Here is a 21,331-nt window from a genome sequence, read left to right as displayed (position 1 = left end):
CCCAGCTGCTGGTCATGCTCACGAAGCAGGGAAGTGTGCTCAGAGATTCGCAGCCCCTTGGCTGCTGCAGGCCGGGCGTGGCTGAGGAGCTGGGTCCTGCGGCAGGATCTCTGGGGGAGCCTGCCAGGAAGAGGCCAAAAAGCAGCACTGCATTGGCCGGGAATCGAACCCGGGCCTCCCGCGTGGCAGGCGAGAATTCTACCACTGAACCACCAATGCTCTAGCTGTTCTCTGGCGCACCTGCAGGGCTTTTCTCAAGAGGCTGTGTCTGTCATAATAGTCAGAGAGCTCTGACACACCACTGGGCCTCATCTGGCTGGTCTGTCCTGTTTGAGAATACAGCGAGTTTATGTAGAGCCGTCCTTGCTGCGCCTCGTTACACTGCTTAGGGAGGGGGCACCTATGGAACTGGCTTCCTCCCGAGGCCCTTGGTTCATCCACAGCCCTCAGCCCCCTGGGGTGGGCTTGGTGGAATCACACCCTATAAAGATCAAAGCCAGAGGCCCCTCACAGGCCATCTGCGCAGCCCCTTCCTGGAATCCCTGTCTCTGCCCCCACATCCACCAGCTCAGGAGCCAGGCCTGTTTGATTCACCTGTGGCCACAGTCCCAGGCACAGGATAGATGCCCCCTACAACTTGCGGGATTGAATCTTTATCAAGCCCTGTAATCCCCATTGAACAGCCTTTTTGCAGGAGTGGTCACAGCCTCACAGGACAGCACATTTATTTAAACAACGCTAATTACTAGCAGGTTTCTGACACCGAGCTGGAACCACACAAACTAATTAATACCTTTTGGACTTGACTGTCCTTAAAATTCTTTGAGCCAGCTTGAGACCCCCATTTATGCCATAGGTGAGCAGTGTACCTGCTGTGATGGGCACAGAGCAATTAGGCAATGAGTCCAGGCAGCTACTTTGAAAAGTCTTTGACCTCTAGGCCTCCCTCGTCACACCTTCAGCTGCTACACTGGTCCTAGTCCCTCTCACTTGATGATGGGACAGTCTCCCCGTTCCCATCCATCTCATGGCTTCTTAAAACACCCTTTCACCATCTCTTCAAAACCCGCAAACAGCTTCCCTGTTACCCATGATGTGAGATCCCTTCTCCTGAATCTGAGCTGCCAGGCCAGCTCATCCCAGTTGATTTCCTGCTGTTCTCTGGACCCCAGGCAAATTTGGCTATTTTTCTCTCCTTGCCTTTGCTTACACATTTCCTCCTGCCCGGAACACCTGTTTCCTTCTCTCAGGGTCCCTGCCTCCTCCGAGGTCCAGCTCAGTTCCCACTCCTGGGAAGATGTCCCTGACCCCCAGGCCGCAGCTCCCCAATGGTTATCTGGGCCCCTCATGCCACCATTTGCCCACATGAGGCTTCTCACCGCAGAGACGCTGTGAGCCTCCGAAGGGCAGAGTGTCTTCACGTCCACTGGGCTCTGAAAGGAGACCCTGGTGCCTGACGGAGCTGGGCCTCTCTCTGCTCGCCCCCACTCGGGCGGGGCCTCCCTCAGACCCCCTCTCCCTGCTAGCATCACCCCCCAGGTGGGCACCTTGCAGGCGTCTCTACCCTTCCTGCCCTCTCCCCTCTCCCTGCTGCTTCCCACTGCCTCAGCCATATTTCAGGCCCCCCTTCCTGACCCTGGTAGCTACGGTGTTCTCCCTTGGAGATATTTCAGTCTCCTTCTGTCAAACCAGCCCACCCCCACCCAGGGCAGCCTCTCTGGTCAAAACATAGACATAAATATGTCACCCCATTGCTGGAAACCTTTCACCGGCTCGTCTTTTCCTTTAACTGTCCCCAGCCACCCCTTCCACACACCGGACTCCTCACCCTTCCCTAAATACACCGTGTCTTTTCGGGGCCCCCGCCTTTAGCCAGGCTCTTCCCTGTGCCTGAGGTTCCCTGCCTTCCTTTCTTTACCTGGAAAATGCCTGTTAATGGTACTAAGATCTGACTCAGAAGGCACCTCCCCGTCAGCCCAGGGACACTTCCCGTGGCATTCTTTTTTTTTTTTGCCTCTGGCCACGCCACACAGCTTGCAGGATCTAAGTTCCCCAACCAGGGATGGAACCCGCGCCCTCGGCAGTGAAAACGCGTTGTCCTAACCACTGAACCACCAGGGAATTCCCATGCCCGTGGCATTCTTGTTTCTGTGGTGTTGCTTGTGCCATGTTGCTACGTGTGCTTGTTTGTGTGTGGCTCGTGCCTGTTGGACCTGGGCCCAGTTCAGCACCGTCCCTGGAAATGATGACACAGACACAGAGAACTGCTTGGGTGCATGAATGGAGGGCTGAGCAAGTGTTGAATGAAGACGGTGGATCATTGCAGTTTTGGGGCCCCAGCACAACGTTCATGTGCATTCTCTCAGATTCCCAGAAGTGAGATTGCTCACTGTTCTTCATTCCGTGGTAGACAAAGGGAAACGGAGACCCAGAAAAGGGAAAGGACTGTGACCCAGCCAACGCCTCCCAGTCAGCAGCAGAACTGGGAAAGCCCTGCCCCGAGATGCCTGACTCCCAGTTCCTCTTTCTAAACCGGTCATCTCCCTCCCTCACCCCAGCCCCGGGCCCCAGGCCGGCAGCCGCAGGAGCCGCCTGATCCCGCTGGTCCCGCAGCCCCTCTCTGCTCCCTCTCCAGGCTGGTCCGGGAGTTCGTGGCCCAGAACAACACCGTGCAGATCAAGCATGTGATCCAGACGCTGTCTCAGGAGTTTGCCCTGTCCCAGCACCCGCACAGCCGGAAAGGGGGCCTCATCGGCCTGGCCGCCTGCTCCATCGCGCTGGGCAAGGTGAGCTTTTCTCCTGGAGGGACGTACACACCAGCCAGGGCCTCGACCCTGACCCCCGAGCCCCAGCAGCGTGTTGCAGACTTGTGATTTCTTTATTGCCATTCTCTCCACATCTCAGACCTCAAGGCTGGCTCTGCGGCCTTGCACCCTGGGTCCTGGGCGTGGCCCCTATCCCAGGAGGCTGACTTGCAAAGGGTCTTTTAGCCCAGCCCTCACTCGAGGGCCTGAGCGTCTCCAAGGGAGCCGAGGGCTGGGTCCCCGAGGTCTGACCCATTCTGAGCTGCCTCTGCTCCTGCACCATCGCAGGACTCGGGGCTCTACCTGAAGGAGTTGATCGAGCCGGTGCTGACGTGCTTCAATGACGCTGACAGCAGACTGCGCTACTACGCGTGTGAGGCCCTCTACAACATCGTCAAGGTGGCCCGAGGCGCTGTGCTGCCCCACTTCAACGTGCTCTTTGACGGGCTGAGCAAGGTGACCGCTCCTCACTCGACTGGGCTGAGCTCGCCCGACACACCTGACTTGACCTTTCGGGACCTTGAGCGCTGGCCTCCCTTTTCCCAGATGCAAGGGGAGCAGATAAGCACATGCTACCAGGGGTGCTTGTTGTCTGTTCAATCTAATGATATATTTTTTAGATGGGCTTGTAAATATTTATGTTTGTTTTTCCCCCACACCTCTATTAATTTATTTTTAGTGCATTTTACAAAAGCATCAGTCCACCACAAATTGGAGGGGAAAAAAACAGTCATTTGAGAGCACTGACCTCCCTTATAGAAGGTGAAGGTGGTGATTCCATAGTACAGACTGTATTTCCCCTGCAAGGAGAGCGTAGCCCATAAGCTCTAGAAAAAGCTCTGCTTAGAAAGGCTTTGGGTTCCCTGATAGCTCATCAGCACCTCTCTCATCGTCATGGAGTTCTCCTCCCTGAAGTCGTTTCTAAAGGATCAGCCTCACAGCTGATCCGTCCCCTCCTCCAGGAGTGGACAGAGGACCCAGCATTGTAAGATTGGAAAGCCCTGAGGAAGGCCAACGGGAAGCAACCACCTGACTGGTGGTAGCAGGTCCCGGCGGTCCCTGAGCAGAACGGGGGTCTGCCACATCTCGGCGGCATTGCCAAGTTCCGCTTTACCTCCTTGCCTCCCCTGCCTGTCTTCCATCTGTGCACTGAAAGAGGTGCCCATGCGATGTTCAGGCTGTCCCAAGGCCTTTGCTGTGGGACTTCAGTGGATTCCTTGTCTTATATATTGACAGTGACCCTCTCTCCACCTCTGCTCTCATAGTTGGCTGCTGACCCAGACCCCAATGTGAAGAGCGGCTCTGAGCTCCTAGACCGCCTCTTAAAGGTACTTGTACTTGGTCCCCACTCTTATTTTTAGCATCTGTTTCTTCCATCTGTCTGTACAGCTTATAAATTCTATCATTGGGATGCTCTTTGTAATTTAAAAAAATTTTTTTTTCATTTACATACAGTTAATGGAATAGTATACAGCTCTTTGATGAGAGTATAGAGTTATGTCAATAGCAGGATCAAAATACAGAACCATTCTGTCACCCCAATGTCCCCTCATGCTGGCCCCACCCTGCCCCGAGTGACAGGGGCAGCTTATGCTCAGCTCACCAGGGCATTCGATCCGGACCACAGAGATGCAGGGTTTTGCCTTTTGATTAGTTCTCTCGACCTTGATTCCTGCTTTCAGTGCATCCTTTTTGCTGGTCCTTCAGCCTGTGTGAGGAGGGGTGCTCCGGGGGCCTCTCCTGCCTGACTCAGGCTCCGTCATCTTCCTCTATGTCCGCCTGACCCCTGGAGCCAGCCCGGGCCAGGGATTCAGCCAGGTCAGGCAGCCCCGCCCCCAGCAGGCAGCTCTCATGCCTTTGACCCACAGGACATCGTGACGGAGAGCAACAAGTTCGACCTGGTGGGCTTCATCCCCTTGTTGCGGGAGAGGATTTATTCCAACAACCAGTACGCCCGGCAGTTCATCATCTCCTGGGTAAGGTCCGGCCCCGCGACACTCCTTCTCCAGCCATAACGAGCCTCTAGTTGAGTGAGGTCTGCTCTCTGGCTCACCTGGGCACTTCCTGTGGCTGTGGGGATGCCTGATTGTTATCCCTCTAGGAGCCGATGACACCAGATAATCCGAAAACACGTTTATTCATCTCTGCCCCCAAAGCCTATCACGTTTGCCTCTGAAGAGGATGTGGTTCCTTCCTTGTTTCTCGAAACACCCAGATTTACCTTTGAAGCCAGCTGTACTCCTCCAGCTGTCACACCTCTTCTAGCCTTGCCCACCTTTCCCATGGGTTTCCTCCTGCACCTTCCGCCCCGCCCCCGGGCATCTGAACTGCCTTGGGGTTAAATTGCCGTCCCCTGCCCATTGAACAGAAACAACAGCTACTAGCACCCCCTCCCCCATGGGACACCCGCAGTGCCATGAAAAGATGCCTCAGCAGGGCCCCTTCTCACTGGCCAGTCCGGAGGATGGGCGAGGAGATGCGGGTTCTCTGGCTGGTGACTTTCCCTGATGGTTTCCTCCCCTGGGGCAGATCCTGGTTCTGGAGTCCGTGCCAGACATTAACCTGCTGGATTATTTGCCGGAGATCCTGGATGGACTCTTCCAGATCCTGGGTGACAACGGCAAAGAGATTCGGAAAATGTGAGTGGAGGAGGGGAGGGGCAGGCAGCTGCAGGGGCCCCTCGGCGAGAACGCGTACCCCACACCCAACCGACAGGCGGCGGCAGGAGAACACGAAATTCACCGTCCTCTTCCTGGCTCGTGTGCTTCCTGCTTTGAGGAGCTAGGAGATCATCCACCCCCAGCCTCTGAAAAAGGTCCATCTGACAAGCGTATCCCACAGAGCACAGCAGAAATGGCACTGGTGGCGGCTCCTCTGGCTCTGGCTGCATGAGCTATTTCCTTTCTCCTTTGCTCATTGGTAGGTGTGAGGTGGTCCTTGGAGAATTCTTGAAGGAAATTAAAAAGAACCCCTCCAGTGTTAAGTTTGCTGAGATGGCCAACATCCTGGTGATCCACTGCCAGACCACGGGTGAGTGTGTAAAGGCCCCAAGGCCACCACCACCTCCTCAGAAGCACCTTTCTGTCTCCCCATCTCAGAGAGAGTCCTCGTGGGAGTGTGAACCAGTGTGACGGTGGGTCCTGGAGCGGTGGGTCCTTGTGGGAGAGATTCTGATTCTGTCAACATGGAGGCCCTTTCACTTGGTCTGGCCCTAGAGGGGAATCAGATCTGGAGGCCTTCTTGCTGGCAGGCTTGGCATTAGCACTGTGAATTGAAATGCTTGGAGATTGGGGTCGTGTATCTCTTTGCTTCTACTGAGTATCAAACCACCACAAAATGCAGTTACTTCACATAGCAGTCCCTTGCTATTGTCCTGAGTCTTCGGGTCAGCTGGGTGGCCCTGCTCCCCTAGGCCAGGCTCGGCTGGGCTCAGTCATGTGCCTACAGTCAACTGGAGGGTCGGCTGAGGTGTCACTCATGGTCAGTGGTGTCACTCATGTCTGGCTGTTGCCAGCTGTCACCTGTGGCAACAGGAACAGTCGTTCCAGGTGTCTCATCATCCAGTGGGCTAGCCCAGGTGCATTCATGTGGCATCAGTGGATTCCGAGAGACATGATAGACGTGAGCAAGGCCTCTAAGGCCTAGGCTTGAACCAGGCACACCATCATTTCTACCACCTTCTCTTGGACAAAATAGCAGGGCCAGCCCAGATACCAGGAGGGGGGAAGTAAACTCCAGCTCTTGATGAGAGAAGCCGCAGAGCCCCATTACGGGGGAGTGGACACAGGAGGGATAGAGAATTGTGGCTACTCTTACAATCTGCCGCAGGATTGTAATTCTGTGTCACCCTGGTACCTGTATGTTCCTTTGGAAGGAAAAAGCAAGGGCGAGAGTATTGGTGAGGCTAGAAGCTGTGCCAGCCCTCAGGTGCCCTCCAGTTCTCCAGTCCCATCTGTGGGCATGGTCGGTGGGAGGAGCACTCTGGCTGCTCATGCTGACCCCCTGGAACCCGCCCATTCCCCTTCCAGACGACCTGATCCAGCTGACAGCCATGTGCTGGATGCGGGAGTTCATCCAGCTGGCCGGCCGGGTGATGCTGCCCTACTCTTCTGGGATCCTGACCGCTGTCTTGCCCTGCCTGGCCTATGATGACCGCAAGAAGAGTATCCTTCACTCTGGAGAGAGGAAACAAGAGCAGCCCCAAAGGGGGCCATAAAGTTGCAGGACCCTGGAGTGGGGGATGGGGGCTCCCTTAGGATCCATCATACCTCCACATTTCCCCAGGCATCGAAGCAGCAAGAGGTGGAGCTGAACATGGACAGGGAGAACCAGGGCAGCACCAGGGACATGGCGCTAATGCCGCCATCCCCAAACCTCACCTGGTTACTTACAGATCTGGAGAGGCTCTCCCAGGTCCCAAGGCGCCAAGTCTCTGAGCTCACACTGCCCCACGTTGGGTGGAAGAAATCCTGTTGATGAGAGGTCCACCAGGAAGGGCCCCTGTGAGGAGACATAGGAGCATCTTGCGGGGACCCCAGCGTGGCAGGGAGAACAGGGACTCAGTTCAGCCTGGCTGTCTGCCCACTAACATAGCCTGGATCGGGCTGCTCCTTACATCAGTGGACTCAGGCATCAAGGAGGTGGCCAACGTGTGCAACCAGAGCCTGATGAAGCTGGTCACCCCCGAGGACGACGAGCCCGACGAGCCAAAGCCAGTGGTTCAGAAGCAGGCAGAGCCCAACCCTGATGACTCCTTGGCAAAGCAGGAGGGAACAGCCAGTGGTAAGTGGTCTCTGCCTCCTGCCCCTCACCTCCCAGGGAGGGCCACGGGGACCCAGAGGTTGTAGAACCTGACCTGGGGCCTCACTCAACCAGCCAGGGCTGCTTCCCATATCTTAACTCCTAATTCTAATAACAGCCCAGTGAGGTGGGAACTGCTGTTATCTTCATTCTGCAGATGGGCGCAGGGAAGATAAGTGCCACCACCAGCATCTGGCCGTCTGGCAGCTTTGAACCCTGGCAGTCTGCCTCCAGAACCCACAGCTCTTAACCCTTTCTGCCTCAAAGAGCATTAATGCTTTCTTTACTCTTTTTCTGGGTTCAGCTATAGTCGATGTAGAAAGGTTTGGAGCATGGCAGGAGTACAGTCTGCAGGGTTCACTTGAGTCTTGGCGGTAGACATCCAGTGACTCGGAAGCTGGCTGCCTTTCCTGTGCCAGTCATTCTTAGGGTGGGAGGGTTAAGGAAGCTCCAGCTCTGGTTTATTTGGTCCTTGGGAATTCTGCTCTCCTTCAAACTCCTTTAACGTTGATGTCTTGTTTATCCTTAACATGAAGAAAACCACTTTTATGCCGATTGGAGCCTGGAGTTTGACTCTCTAAAATGTTTTCTAGAAGTCTAGACTTTTCTAATCTCTTGGACCTCTGTCGTCACTGAGAGGTCACCAATCGGCTCTGGAGTGATGTTCTCCTTTCCAGAGTCAGCCAAAGAGTAAATTGATGCTGAAACTACTTCGATCTTTAAGGCTAACAGACTGAGGCCTGGAACCTGCCCCCCAGAAGCCAAAAGAATTTCTAAAGCCTTTTCCCCTGTTGCCTTTCATCAGAGCAGAATGTCAGGCATGTGTGCCCCATGGGCCTCCTCCCATGGATTTGGCCAGCAGAATGGAGCAGCATTCCATGCTGGACCATCTGAGGTGTCAGGTTACAGCCGTGCCAGTGCCACTGTGAGCCAGAGCAGCAAAGCAGCTGCGGGCAGAGCGGCATTCAGCTGGAGCATTGGTGGTTCAGTGGTAGAATTCTCGCCTGCCACGCGGGAGGCCCGGGTTCGATTCCCGGCCAATGCAGCTCATTTAACCTTTTAGACAGTTTTCCTAAGCATTCCTAAAAACAGCTCCTGGCTCAGGAGAATTTATCCTAAATGAGGATACATTCAGGCAGCTTGCTTTCAGATTTTACTGCCTCATAAACAGCACTTCAGCAGATGGAGAGCTCACTTTATAGTAGTTCCCAGAGGTGGCCGCAGCTAATTCTGGGGCTCCACATCCACTCCAGACGCACTCAGCTTGTAACTAACCACCACTTTACGAAGGTACCAGCAATCCAGGAGAGTCAGGATTTAGTTACTCAGTCCGCGGGTTCATCCAGCCCTCCTGCTTACTCTCACTCTGACTCTGCTCCACTCTTGCAGCCTGGCAAAGGCAGGAACCTCCTGTCTGGTTTCCCTCCTCTAGTGCCCCTGTCCCCGACTCAGCCTGCGTTGTGTGTCCCACAGCACACCGCGCTCTCCACTGCACACCTCCGGGCCAGCCCCACAGTGAGGCCCGTCAGCCAGGCCCTCTGCATGCGAGCACACGCACACACACGCTTGTGCATGCACGTGCTTCTCCCTCTCCCCTCACCACGAGGCTTCAGGCAGGGCAGGCCCTTGTTCGTGTCACACTGCTCCCAGCCCCCTCCACTTGCTCTGGCTCCCCCTTTGCCCTGCCACTTGGGGGGTCCACAGTGCCGTGTCCTTTCTCCGATTCTGAGTTCCTAGGCGCTTGATGCGCCCTCCCAGTTCCCCTCCATGACGTTCCCTGATTGTCTCAGGTGTCACAAACTGGAGTCCACAGTCAGAACTGCCTGCCTGTGCATCCTGGCCCTGCTGACTTCATATCTGTTGCCCTTGGACAAGCCACTTGGCCTTTCTATGCCTCAGATTCCTTATTCATTGAATAGGGCAACAATGAAAACACTGAACCTATGTGTGGTTGTGAGTTTCGGAGATTTTTGCATGTAAAGCTCTTAGCACACGGCATAGGCCACACACTCCCAATAACAGGTGCTTTAGTGTCAAGTTGTTTTAATGTCTGTTTATAACGAGACCCACTACTTAGCAAGGTTGTCAGGGGCAGGGCTTTTGCTTGTCTTTTATCATCAGCTTTGCCCAGGTGGTAATGGGCCCCTGATGAGTCCTAAATGAGGGATCGGAGAGGGTCAGGGATGGAAGTTTACGTGGTGAGTGAGGAGCAGATCTATAAATACAGTTTCCAGTGGAAGACTGGTGACCTCCGTGGGTGAGCATGAAATGGAATCCACCCATTTGCAATGCTTTGATGGGACTGCGTGTATCTGCACCCTCTTTGGACACTGCAGATGTAAGTGAATCAGACCCAGGATCTGCCTGCAAGGAGTTCAGGGACAGATCCTCAGATGAGTGATCGTGTGACAGCGGACGTGGTCACAGAGGACTGGGGGCACCGGGCCAGGCTTCGTGGAGGTTATTTGAACTGGATCTTTTCTTTCTCCTTCGCTTCCACTCTCCCCTAACCCCGCCCTCATTTTTTACTGTGGTTATAAGAGAAATACACATTCCCTGGAGAGATTTTGGAAAAAACAGACATTCCTACTGGAAGAAGGTGGAGAGTAAATACATGAAATACGTTGTCTGGTAGATACCTTTGGCAGTGTGTATCATAACATTTAAGAATTTATCCTTAGGAAATAAATATAAATGTGGGTCAGATTTTTCATCTTAACAAATGTTACTTTACTGTCATAACAAGCCTCTGGTGCAGGCAGTGGCGTTAGCACATTATACAGGTGAGGAAATGGGGGCAAAGGCAAGTGACCTGCCAAAGGTCACACAGTGAATGAGTACGAAAGTCAGGCTCAGACCCAGGCCCAGGGGCTCCTGAGTCTGGGAATTGATACAAAAGGGCAACCAAAGATGCTCAGCTTGCCTGGGTATCCCAGAATTGCAGAGTAAAACAGTGTCTCATTTTTACTCATCAACTTGGCAAACACTTTAAAGATTACTAATATCCCAGTGTGAGGCTTTGGGTGGGTTGGGGGGATGACTGCTCAGGAGAACATTCCTAAAGGGCAGCTTGGCGACAGCTATTAAAGCAGCAGGTGTCTGACCCTCCACCTCAGCAGCCCCCTCTAATGGATCCTGGAGAAGTGCCCACAGCCATGCAGAAGGACGCAAGGGTGATATCTAAGACTGAAAATTAGGAAACAATCGAAGTTAATTTGAAGCCGGTTTCTGACATCCTATCATTTCATCTATAAATGCGTGTGTTTCCAAAAGGCAAGAGAGAGGGGGGCCACCAGCGGCAGGGAGCCCCAGTTGCTGCTCCCAGCTGGCCTGCCCAGGCTACCCCGCGTGTCCTCCTCACCTTTCCCCAGGCCTGTTCAGGTCGACGGCGGGCGGCTCAGCAGGCCCAGCTGGCGCCCACAGCTCCTCGTGCCCCCTCTGAGCTGTGCCCTGTCCCGCAGAGGACCTCTGGGACCAGAGGGGACAGGCGGCAGCTCGGAGCTTTTCTGTTCAGCGTGGAACTCAAGGCCCCCTTTACGGGGGGACTTCGGACATCCATTGTCTACAACTGGAGTTGCGCAGCTTGAGGACACAGTAGGAAGTGAAAAAAACAAGTTGCAGAAGATAGACTCTGATCCCATTTATGTTTACAAAACAAAAAGTAAGACTGGGAAAAGATGAGAGGGACCCTTGCCTAACCAGTAAATTAGTGAGTTACCTGCCCATAAAGTAAGATTGAAGGTTAAAGAGAGAAGGCGGGGACTTCCCTGGTGGCACAGTGGTTAAGAATCCGCCTGCCAATGCAGGGGACACGGGTTCGAGCCCTTGTCCGGGAAGATCCCACATGCCACGGAGCAACTAAGCCTGTGCACCACAACTACTGAGCCTGTGCTCTAGGGCCTGTGAGCCACAACTACTGAGCCCACGTGCCACAACTACTGAAGCCTGCACACCTCGAGCCTGTGCTCTGCAACAAGAAAAGCCACTGCAATGAGAAGCCCACGCACCGCAACGAAGAGTAGCCCCCGCTCGCCACAACTAGAAAAAGCCCGCTTGCAGCAACAAAGACCCAACGCAGCCAAATAAATAAATAAATAAATGAGAGAGAAGGGGGCTTTGCTTTGTTGTGTTTGGAATTTTTAACATAAGACTATGTGTTACTTGTATAATTTAAAACTTTTAAGAGGCCAGGGCTGGTACCATTTGAAAAACAATATAAATAATGATAGTTTTAATGTGTAACCCACAGAATAAAATATGTATGGGTCAATGATGTTATAAATGAATGAATGGATGGATGGATGAATAGATAGGTAAATGACGGAGAAGGGACAGCTCTTCTATATAGAAGAATTCCAGTTAATAAATGTAGAAGGAAAGAGGAATATAGAAAATCACCATTAGTCAAACTCCATAGTACTAATTGTAGGCAACACCCACTGATGGATGATAAAAACAACGGGGGAATGTTTGAGGGGAAAAAACTGGATATTTGTCTAGTCTTAAGTATCTTCCCCAAGATATTTATTCATTACAAAAAGAAAAATAGTAACTTTACAGGGGAGAAACCTGGTAGGCACTACCATAAATTGGGTGATAAGGTTAACATCACCAGTAAAGAGAAAGATAGACATCATGTACCCCTGATTTGATGTACTGAGAAGGCACATCACTTCAGAAGTATTTTTCCAAAAATGCATAGCCTTAGCCTAGTCATGAGAAAACAGGAGACAGGCCCAAATGGAGAGGTGTTCTACAGAGTAACTGACCAAGGGTTTCAAAAGCATGTTCATGAAAGACATGAAAAGACTGAGGAACTGTCACAGAGTGGAGGGGACCAAGGAGACAGGAGAACTAAATGCAATGCGGGGTTCCGGATTCGATCCTGGAACAAAGGACATGAGCGGTGAAATTGGATTAGGTCTGTAGTTTAGTTAGTAATACTGTATCAATGCCACTTTCCTGGTTTGATCATTGAGCTATGGGTGTGTATAATACTAATATTAGGAGCAGCTAGGTGAAGAATATCGAGAATTCTGTACTATTTTTGCAACTTTTCTGTAAATCTAAAATTATCTTAAAGGTTTTTTTTTTTTTTAATTTAAGAAAATGGCCATCACACCCTTGTCTCCTCTAGTCCTCAGCAACCTCTAATCTACTTTCTGTCTATATAGATCTGCCTATTCTAGACATTTCATATAAATGGGATCAAAATATGTGATCCTTTGTGACTGCTTTCTGTCATCTAGCATAATGTTTTCAAGGTTCGTCCGTGTAGCATGATCAGTACTTCCTTTTTATTGCCAAATAATAGCCCATTGTATGGCTCCAGCACATTTTGTTTATCCATTCATCATTTGATAGACATTTGGATTGTTTCCACTTTATGGCTGTTGTGAATAGTGCTGCTATGAACATGGTGTACAAGTCTTTGATGTGGACGTAAGTTTTCATTTCTCTAGGAGTGAACTGGCTGGGTCATATGGTAACTAATTGTCTGGAGCCTTTTGAGGAGCTGCTGGACTGTTTTTCCAAAGCAGCTGCACCATTTCACATTCCCACCAGCAATGTATAAGGGTTCCAGCTTCTCCACATCCTCACTGTCACTTGCTACTAATATCTGTCTTTTTTATTTTAGCCACCTGGTGGGTGTGAAATGGTATCTCATTGGGCTTTTGATTTACATTTCCCTGATGGCTTATGATGTTGAGTGTTCCAGAAGTCACTTTTAACATCCATGGCCCTTGAACCAGCAATGCCTTCTGAGATTTCCCAGATAGGTTCAGCCCTGGAGACCCCCTCCTTGTGAGATCACTGTGCCTAAAAACCTACAAGCATGGGTACTGTCCAAAAGCTTTGGGGAATGAGTAGGCATTGGGTCTTCAGGGCTCCAGAGTTACATCCCTTTCCAAGAGCCAGAATCAAGGTGTGGGGGACTAGAGGGTCTGTGGGTCCTTGTGACAGGGGTCTTGTTCATTCTAAAGACTCCAACAGCCTTTATCATGATGCCTTGTTCCTCTTTCTTTCCCCAGGAGGGCCCGATGGTTCTTGTGACTCCACCTTCAGTAGCGGCATCGGTGTCTTCACTCCAGCCGGGTAAGTGGTTTGTTCTGGCCAGAGCTGTTTGTGGAAAGTGAGCAACCTCGATCTTCCCTGGGTGCAGGAGACTGCAGCAAAGCCCTGAGGCAAACTTTGCTTGGGGCCGCTACTTGTGGGACACAGAAAGTGCCTGATGAGGGAGTCTGAAGGATACTAAGAAAGCCCACCCAACCCGATTCTGATGGACACATGGCCTCTTGGGAGGGATTAGAAGCTGTTTGAGGTGAGTAAATACAAGTTGTTAGAGCGTAGCTAATGCATGATGACTGCAGGGAGACACTTGCAGATGCCTTTGCCCAGCCCCTTTTGCTTGTCCAGGATAACACGAGGCTGATGAGACTGACCAGGGGAATGCCGTTCAAGGAGAGTCCAGAGCACAGGCAGGGAGGGTACATAGGCTGGGATGCAGGAGCTGTCCTTTCCCAGACTCCCAGGTCGGCTGTAATGGTGCAGCGTTCCACATGGGGGCAGTGCAGGCTGTAATGGTGCAGCGACGTAATCCTCTTCCTTGCCAGCCCCCGCCATACTCTGCAGGATGATGACATTCCCCTGGGAGGGAATTATCACCATTCTGTCCCTGTCTGCGTCCCCTGGACTTGCCCCATGTCACTTTTTCCTTGGGCAGAATTGGCTGTGGGGCTGGAATAGATGGAGGTTCTCCTATAAGGGGTTTCTTCCCTCTGAATTCAACATTGAATGTGGACCCTGGGGGCGACGGGTCACTCATGAAGAGAAAATATACACTCAACCCCAAGAGACTCTCTTCTCAGACCCTTAGGATCTTTTCTCCTTTTATATCATTTTTTTATTATCTCTGAGGACCTTGTGGATGTTTTCAAAGTGAATACTGATTATAAATGTGGACTATTCCTAAGACCTCTCCCACATTGTTCAAGCAAGCCAATAAACACTGTTCATTTATTGGTTTTTAGCTAGTCATCACACACATCCAGAGCCTGTGTTCAGCCCTGCAGGTTCCAAGATAAAGATACAGCCCCTGAATGTGGTCCCTGATCTTGAGGTTCTCCAGTGGGGAGGCAGAGAAGTAAGCAGGAAGTTCCTGGAAAGGGTAGTGATGGTTTTGCTGGGGGCTCAGACGGTGTTGGGGGCAAGCGCTGGCGCCCCCGCTGAGGCTCGCTGGAACACTGGCTGACAGCCACGAACGCTCGGGGAGGCCTTCCGGGGCCCGGCTGTGCCCAACGCTTTGTGTTGCGTCATTAGGTTTTGCTGATGTTTAAATCCCGTGGGGTCAGTAGTAGCGTTACCTCCACTCAGGGCTGAGGAGGGACAGGAGGTCGGGGCTGTTGTGTGGAGAATGGATTTAGGAGGGACTCGGGTGGGTGCAGACCGGTCAGGGGGCCACCGCCGCATCCCAGTCAGACGGGACAGAGGCTCAGACTGAAGAGGCGGCAGAATATGGAGGAAGTTGACAGATTTGAGATCTGTTTTGAAGGTAGAATTGACAGGATTTGCCGAGGGATGGGATGGCGTGAGAGGAGGAAAATGAGGGAAAGAAGAACTTCTAGATTTGGGGCTTGAGCCAGATCAGGGCATCCTGGTATCATTTCCCAAGCTGGGGCGGAAGGAGGAACGGGTGTGTGAGCGGGCCCATCGAGAGCTGGGTTCAAGGCGGCTCTGAGCAAAGGTATAAGACACTTCTGTTGTTTTTCTAGTATTCAGTAAGAAGCCTTGGTACAAATTTAAAACGAATACAGATTTTGTTGTTTTTCTTCACTTGCTGGCCTTAGTTTTAGTCCAAGTACTATTTTCCTCGCTACTTTCATCGTCCCCCAGGAGCGGTTAAGGAAGCAGGTTTGGATATTGGATTCCAGAACTCGGGGGAGAGGTCTGGATGGAGATGCAGGAGGACTGGCCTGTTCTGTAGAGGAATCGATTTAGTTCTGAAGGTCCTGGGAGTGAGGGGGGCAGACCTGTGGTTTAGAAACCCCTCTGGCAGCGCCGGGGAGGATCGGTGAGGGAGGGGGCCAAAACTGGCAACAGAAGGGCCTGTTGCAGACTTGTCACTAACCTAGGCCACAGGGAGGGGATGACCATGCTCCCTGGGGGTTGGGGAGGTCCAGGAGGAGCAGAGACCAGACATAACTGACCGCCCTGTGGAGGCGGGCACGACTCCGCTGCCTCCCTTGGGAGGCGGTGGTCCGTTTGCCTAAAGGAGGCCTTGGTTCCTGTGCTGCAGCCGGGAACCACCTGGCTGGAACCAGTGCCTTGATTTATACCCGTCATTCAGCAGCAAACACCAGTCCTATCTTTGAAATTAAAAAACCAAACGAGAACAAATTATCTAGTGCTTTGTTTCCCTCAAACGGAGGTTTCCTCGCGGCAGCTGCCGATCTGAGTCACTAGCTATGCCAGAGAGGAGGGCGGCCTTCAGAGTCGTGGAACCTGAGCCCGGCCCCCCACCCACTGGAGACGGCAGCTGAGGACAGGAGGGTGGGGTGCGTACTTCCGCCAGTTGGTGCTGCCAGAGGGGGACTGAGCTTGGGCAAGATGGCATCTTCCAGGGACACCGAGAAACATAACCCACCCTGTGGTTTTCCAGAAGCGCCGCTCGCCCAGGGCACTGCCCACGGGTGCCGCTTTTACTAAGTTCAGGCCAGCCTAGGGCAGCGGCCCAACTGGGGTCCCCTCCCATGGCAGAGAAGCATCCCGCCCTGGCAGAACACTGTCAGCGAGGTGACACTCAATCTGATGAAAGCTCTGGGCCCTCTCCCTTATGCACAAAACTCTGAATACACTTTCAGGGGTTCAGGGATCTCCTCGAAGCCAATCCTTGCACCCCAGACTTTTTTTTTTTAATCTTTAAATCCTCACTTGGACCTAAACACAAGGAGAGTAACTGCCAACCCAAGAGCATAAGCCTCTTCTCCCTCCTCATGTCCCCTCTGTCCCAAGATGCTGGGAAAGCCCCTCGCGGCCCCGGGTGAACAGTAGCCACAGGGGTGAGCCATCTGAATGAGCAGGGGCTACGAGGTCATTGTCGTGAGGAAGGGCTCCAGGTACCGGAGGCTGGGTTCCTCCACCCTCCAGGAGCATGAGAAATGCACACGGAGCTGGAAACCGGACTCCCTGGGAAGGCAGGGGAAGAGGGACGGAGGCAGTGTGCTTGCAGCTGAGGGAAGGGTTAAGGAAGAATAGTATACGCCTCTTTCTCTCGGTCCCTCCCCTTCCTTCTCTCCCTGTCTAACGCTGCTATGTGCACCAGGCACGTTCTTCATCCCCGTGAATCCTCTGAGCTGTGGAATCCCACTGCCTGAGCGCACATCCTGACTTCACCATGCCTGGCGGTGGGGCCCTGGGCAAGCAGCGTAACCTCTCCCTGCCTCCGTTTCCTCATCTGTAAACTGGGTGTGATGATCTGCTCACCCCATAGTGGTGTGGAGCTTAAATGAGTTAAAGCATGTGAAGAGCACAGAATGGTGCCTAGCCCACAGAAGGCACTTGACACACTTCAGCTACAATTATTATTACAAGAACCTTGTCATTATTCCCATTTTACAAGTGAGGATACAGGCCCAGAGAGGTTAACTTCCTGCCCAAAGTTGCTCAGCTAACTAGTGACCAGCTTGGAATTCAGGCTAGTAGGTCTGTCTGACCCCCAGGCCCACGCATTTGAGCTTCATTAGTCACAGTTGGAGAGTTGCAGGAGCTTTGCATGTTGGCCTGTGACCTGATACAGGAGCCCCAGACAGGCGTTGCCATGGGCACAAGCTTCTACTCTGAAGCCCTGGGCCTCACTGAGGACCAATGTCATCGGGGACATTTAGTACAGGTCTTCTGGTATAGCTGGCTGCATAAGGCAAGCAGAAAGATCTAGAAATCAGTGCTTCCCAACTTATAGCACCTGCTGATTGAAAGAATTAGTAAAGATCTTTTATAAAAAAACAACTTTGAATTCAGCAACAGTTCCCTTTTAGATTTACCTTTGTTCTAATTTGATTAGAGCTGTAACACATGAGTGCCATCAAAGGTTAGACATTACAGAAATAAAGTGCTGCTTCCCAGAGAGAAGCGCTGGATTTTATCACGAGGTATTAGAAGTATCAGAAGCCGTATTCAATAAATCGATATTTTAATAGCCACAGTAGCGCCATTCATTTAGAAGTCGTAGTACATATACTTGTAAGACCTTCATTATGAGATGCTTTATGAGAAAGCGCTCCGTGAAAATGGAGTTTTGGAGACACCTTGAAATAACTCAAAAGCCCTCAAGAGTGACTAGTCTAGACTTTTTGGAACCGGTGCAGAAATGTGTTTTAAACTGTGAGTGAGCTCCGTTCTGTTCTTTCTGGGTAAGGTAAGCCAGGGCAGAGGGAACGCACCTCCGGCTGCAGCCCAGCAGCTCAGGAGCTGAGCACAGGGTGCGGCGTGCCTGCTCTAGGAGGGGCCTGGGTTCCAGAGTCCCGGCTTCCCACAGAGCACGTGCGGAGCCCAGCACACAGCAGCCGACCCACCTGGCGTAGCAGCTGAGAGCTGCCCCCTCATAGGCGGGCAGGATCATCTATCCTCCCTTTCCCTGGTGCCCTGGGCTATGCCTGCTTCCCATGGCCTTCACCTCCAGCCAGCCAAGGGAAAGTGGGACCAGGGAGAGCATCTCCAGCTGAGGGAGTGAGTTCTCCATGCCTCATGGCCTCGGACAGGTCCCATACTGTCTCATCTGTGCATCAAAGGACTTTGATCATCTGTGCATCTGTGCATGGTTTATGTGAACCACGGGGCCTTTTTCAGCCATGAAGTTCTTGGTTGTTTGAAGCTGACCCCTGCCTCACACCATCAGTCCAAAGGTACCCGTGTCTGGGGAGGGCTGCTATGGGGAAAGACGGAGACTGTTAGCACACAGAGTGCTGCCAGTTTACACACCGGCTCCATGAAATCCTTCCTTTGTTATTTGGCCCCAACACAGTGCCACCTGAGGGAGATGCCATAACGGGCATCGATTTCTGCCCTCAGTAGAGATGCTTAGCTGGCCAGGAGCATCTCGGGACCACTGTGAGTTAAGGAGCCTGGCTGGCCAAGCGACTGTCTAGCCTTGGCATCTTGGGATCCTATTTGGGCCACTTGGATTTGGAGCGCCCCCCGCAACAAGGATCAGCACCAGGCTTCCCCAGTGTCCTCTCTCGCGCGGAAATGTTGTTGCCGTGGACTCTCTAGAGTGCGGCCCATTAGGAGCCAGTGCCATGTGGTGGGGGAGGCCACTCTGGGCTCGGATGCTCGCGTTCAGATTGCCAGCTCCGCCGCTCCCCAGCTGTGTAACGTGGAGAGGTTGCTTAATGTCTCTGTGCTCTGATTCCCTCGTCTCCAGAATGGGAACAACATCGCTGCTGGCATAGGGCCCTTGAGGGAAGTAAATGCGGCTGTGCAGGTACAGAGCTCAGCATGATGCCTGGCACAGAGTATTTATCCAGAACATGAGTTATCATCGTTTTGAGCACCATCGCCGTCATCACTGTTATCAGAGCCGTGTGTCATCATGTCTCCCCTACCCCAGCAAGGTTCATACACCCCACTGGGCCTGAACTGCAGGGTGGATGGGGGAGCTGGGTGTGGCACTGCCTTCCTCCCCACCAGCAGGACACAGCTGTGCTAGATCAGTGCAGCCCTGAGCCCCCCAGGCCTCCCTCCTGAGGGCTGTTTCAGCTAAGAATGTGGCAGCGACCTGCCAGACTTGGGGCACTCATAGCACCCTGGGCCCCACGTGGCAGCTCCTGCTGTGGAAAGGGACTCACTGCAGACCTTGGGTTCACGGGGTCAGGAAAGAGCAGGCGGGGAAGGGGCTTCCGTTCGTTCCCCACTGCTTCCCGAGCTCGCTTTGTTAAGGCCTTGGGCTGCAGGTAGACCTCTGAAGTGTCTGCAGCCATGGGTTCCTGCCCACCCAAGGAGAGGAGCTTACAGAGCACCCCAGAAGGAGCCCAGTAGGAGGCCAGTGCAATGGGGAAAAGAGGAACTTGGAGATTAGACAGTAAATCCTGGCCATCGGAGGAGGGAGAGGAGTGTCTAGGAAATTGTCAGAGAAGAAAAGAAAATGCCTGGGAAGCCCTGGGATGGCCTGCCAGCCTGCCACTGCAGAGCCTGTCACACGTGCTGCCCAGCGTGTGCTCCGTGGTCCGTCTGAGCTGAGGGTGCCGAAGGCATGAAAGACATGCTGGGTTTAAAAGACTCCGGACATAAAAAGAATATAATGTGCTTTATTACTAATCTATATATTGATATTTATATTGATTCTGTGTTGAAGTGACATTTGGGGTATATTGGGTTAATTACAATATATCATTAAAATTAATTTCACCTGTTTTCTTTCTACTTTTTAATATAAAACCAAAAAACATAAAATTCTATATGTGACTCGCATTATGTTTCTGTTGGACCGTGAGTGTGAGAGAGATTAAGAGATTGTCCAGGAGGCTGCATTTGCCACCCTGGACTTGTCTGTCTGTGAGGGAGTTTCCCCATCTGTCTTAGGCTACCAAAGAACCCAGATGCTTGAATATCCTCAGAAGACCCCAGAACTTTCAGACATATGGCTCTTGGGGAAATCTCAGTGGCAGCCCCACCCAGAGGCTCAGGTCTGCTGGGCCGTGTCACTCACACGCCCAGCGCCTCTAACCACCTGAGGATAAAAGTGCCCACTTGCACCCCCGAAACGAGCACCATGGGGAATCATCAAACTATATTAAACAGCAGTTCCGTTTAGCACTTAACAGAGCTGAGATCATGCCCTTTAGGAATTCACTTCAAATGAGCTTCAGGAAGTCTGCAGGCGAATTGGGAAAGCACAGGCATCGAGTTCCTGATGCAAATGAATAATTGAGCAGCCTGGAAATACCACGAAAGGGAAGGGCCGTTTTGTACAGGCGAGCGATAGTGTCCCGCATCGGAGGGGAAAGGAGCCCCTCACTGACATCCTAAGGCCCTCTGTCCTTGCCGTCCCCATCCCTGACAACCCTGGCCAATGCCTGGACACCGTGCTTTGGGCAGAGGGCTAAGTGTCAGTGTCCCAGCAGCACCCAACCTTCCCGGGGCTGCTTGGCGGGACTTTTCTCTGCCTGGAGACCAGCAAGGCTTTGGGCCAGGGAAGCGGGGAGCCTGTGCCCCACTGGAGCAAAGGCATTCTGAACAAGCTCCATTCTGTAGGCTGAGGCTGTGTCACCTCTTCCCCGACTCAAACAAGAATGTTACAGCTTCACAGGCAACTCTCAAGGCCTCTCAACCAGGCCAAACATGGTGCTGAGTGCCCTGGAGTGTGACGAGGTGAAGAGCCACGATCCCTGTCCTCACGGGAGAAGTGTTCTTTGGGTGCCTGGTGAAGGACCTGTTGGATTTAAGGGGTGTTACCGGGGCCACCCCCTGGACTCTCTGGACGTGGTGGTTTTGTTTTATCAACAAAGGGTCTGGACGTAATGCCCTGAGGGCGCTGAACAGCCTTTCAACCATGAGGTCTGCTAGGGCAGAGCTGGTTGACATCAGAGAGGTTTTCTCCGGTACAAGCCTGCTAGCGCTGGAAAGAGGACAAGGGGAAGCGGGAGCGGGTGGCTGCCCAGGAGAATGGCTTTCCTCCCCAGACGTGGTTGTCGGAGCTCCCACCTTGGAGAGGGGGGAGGGGAGCGGAGGGA

The 21,331-nt window shown here is 52.6% G+C and overlaps 1 protein-coding gene across 5 annotated transcripts in view; it reads left to right on the top strand.

Annotated features, from left to right (window-relative positions):
• VAC14 (VAC14 component of PIKFYVE complex) overlaps positions 1-21,331 on the top strand; it is a 98,063-nt gene that overhangs the window by 9,516 nt on the left and 67,216 nt on the right. For 4 of the 5 annotated variants that reach the window (XM_082369830.1, XM_082369828.1, XM_082369827.1 and 1 more), the window contains exons 2-10: positions 2,636-2,786; positions 3,093-3,260; positions 4,070-4,132; positions 4,673-4,780; positions 5,334-5,443; positions 5,728-5,834; positions 6,833-6,967; positions 7,434-7,586; positions 13,637-13,700. In XM_082369830.1, the coding sequence (XP_082225956.1) occupies positions 2,636-2,786; positions 3,093-3,260; positions 4,070-4,132; positions 4,673-4,780; positions 5,334-5,443; positions 5,728-5,834; positions 6,833-6,967; positions 7,434-7,586; positions 13,637-13,700 (1,059 nt within the window). The remainder of the gene's footprint in view (positions 1-2,635; positions 2,787-3,092; positions 3,261-4,069; positions 4,133-4,672; positions 4,781-5,333; positions 5,444-5,727; positions 5,835-6,832; positions 6,968-7,433; positions 7,587-13,636; positions 13,701-21,331) is intronic. The other variant, XM_082369829.1, reaches the window with a different exon arrangement.

This window comes from Balaenoptera borealis (assembly GCF_965194805.1).
Source record: "Balaenoptera borealis genome assembly, chromosome: 19".
Classification (NCBI taxonomy): Eukaryota; Metazoa; Chordata; class Mammalia; order Artiodactyla; family Balaenopteridae; genus Balaenoptera; species Balaenoptera borealis.
Note: the sequence above shows the minus strand (reverse complement) of the source record. Positions and strands in the feature narration are given on the sequence as shown.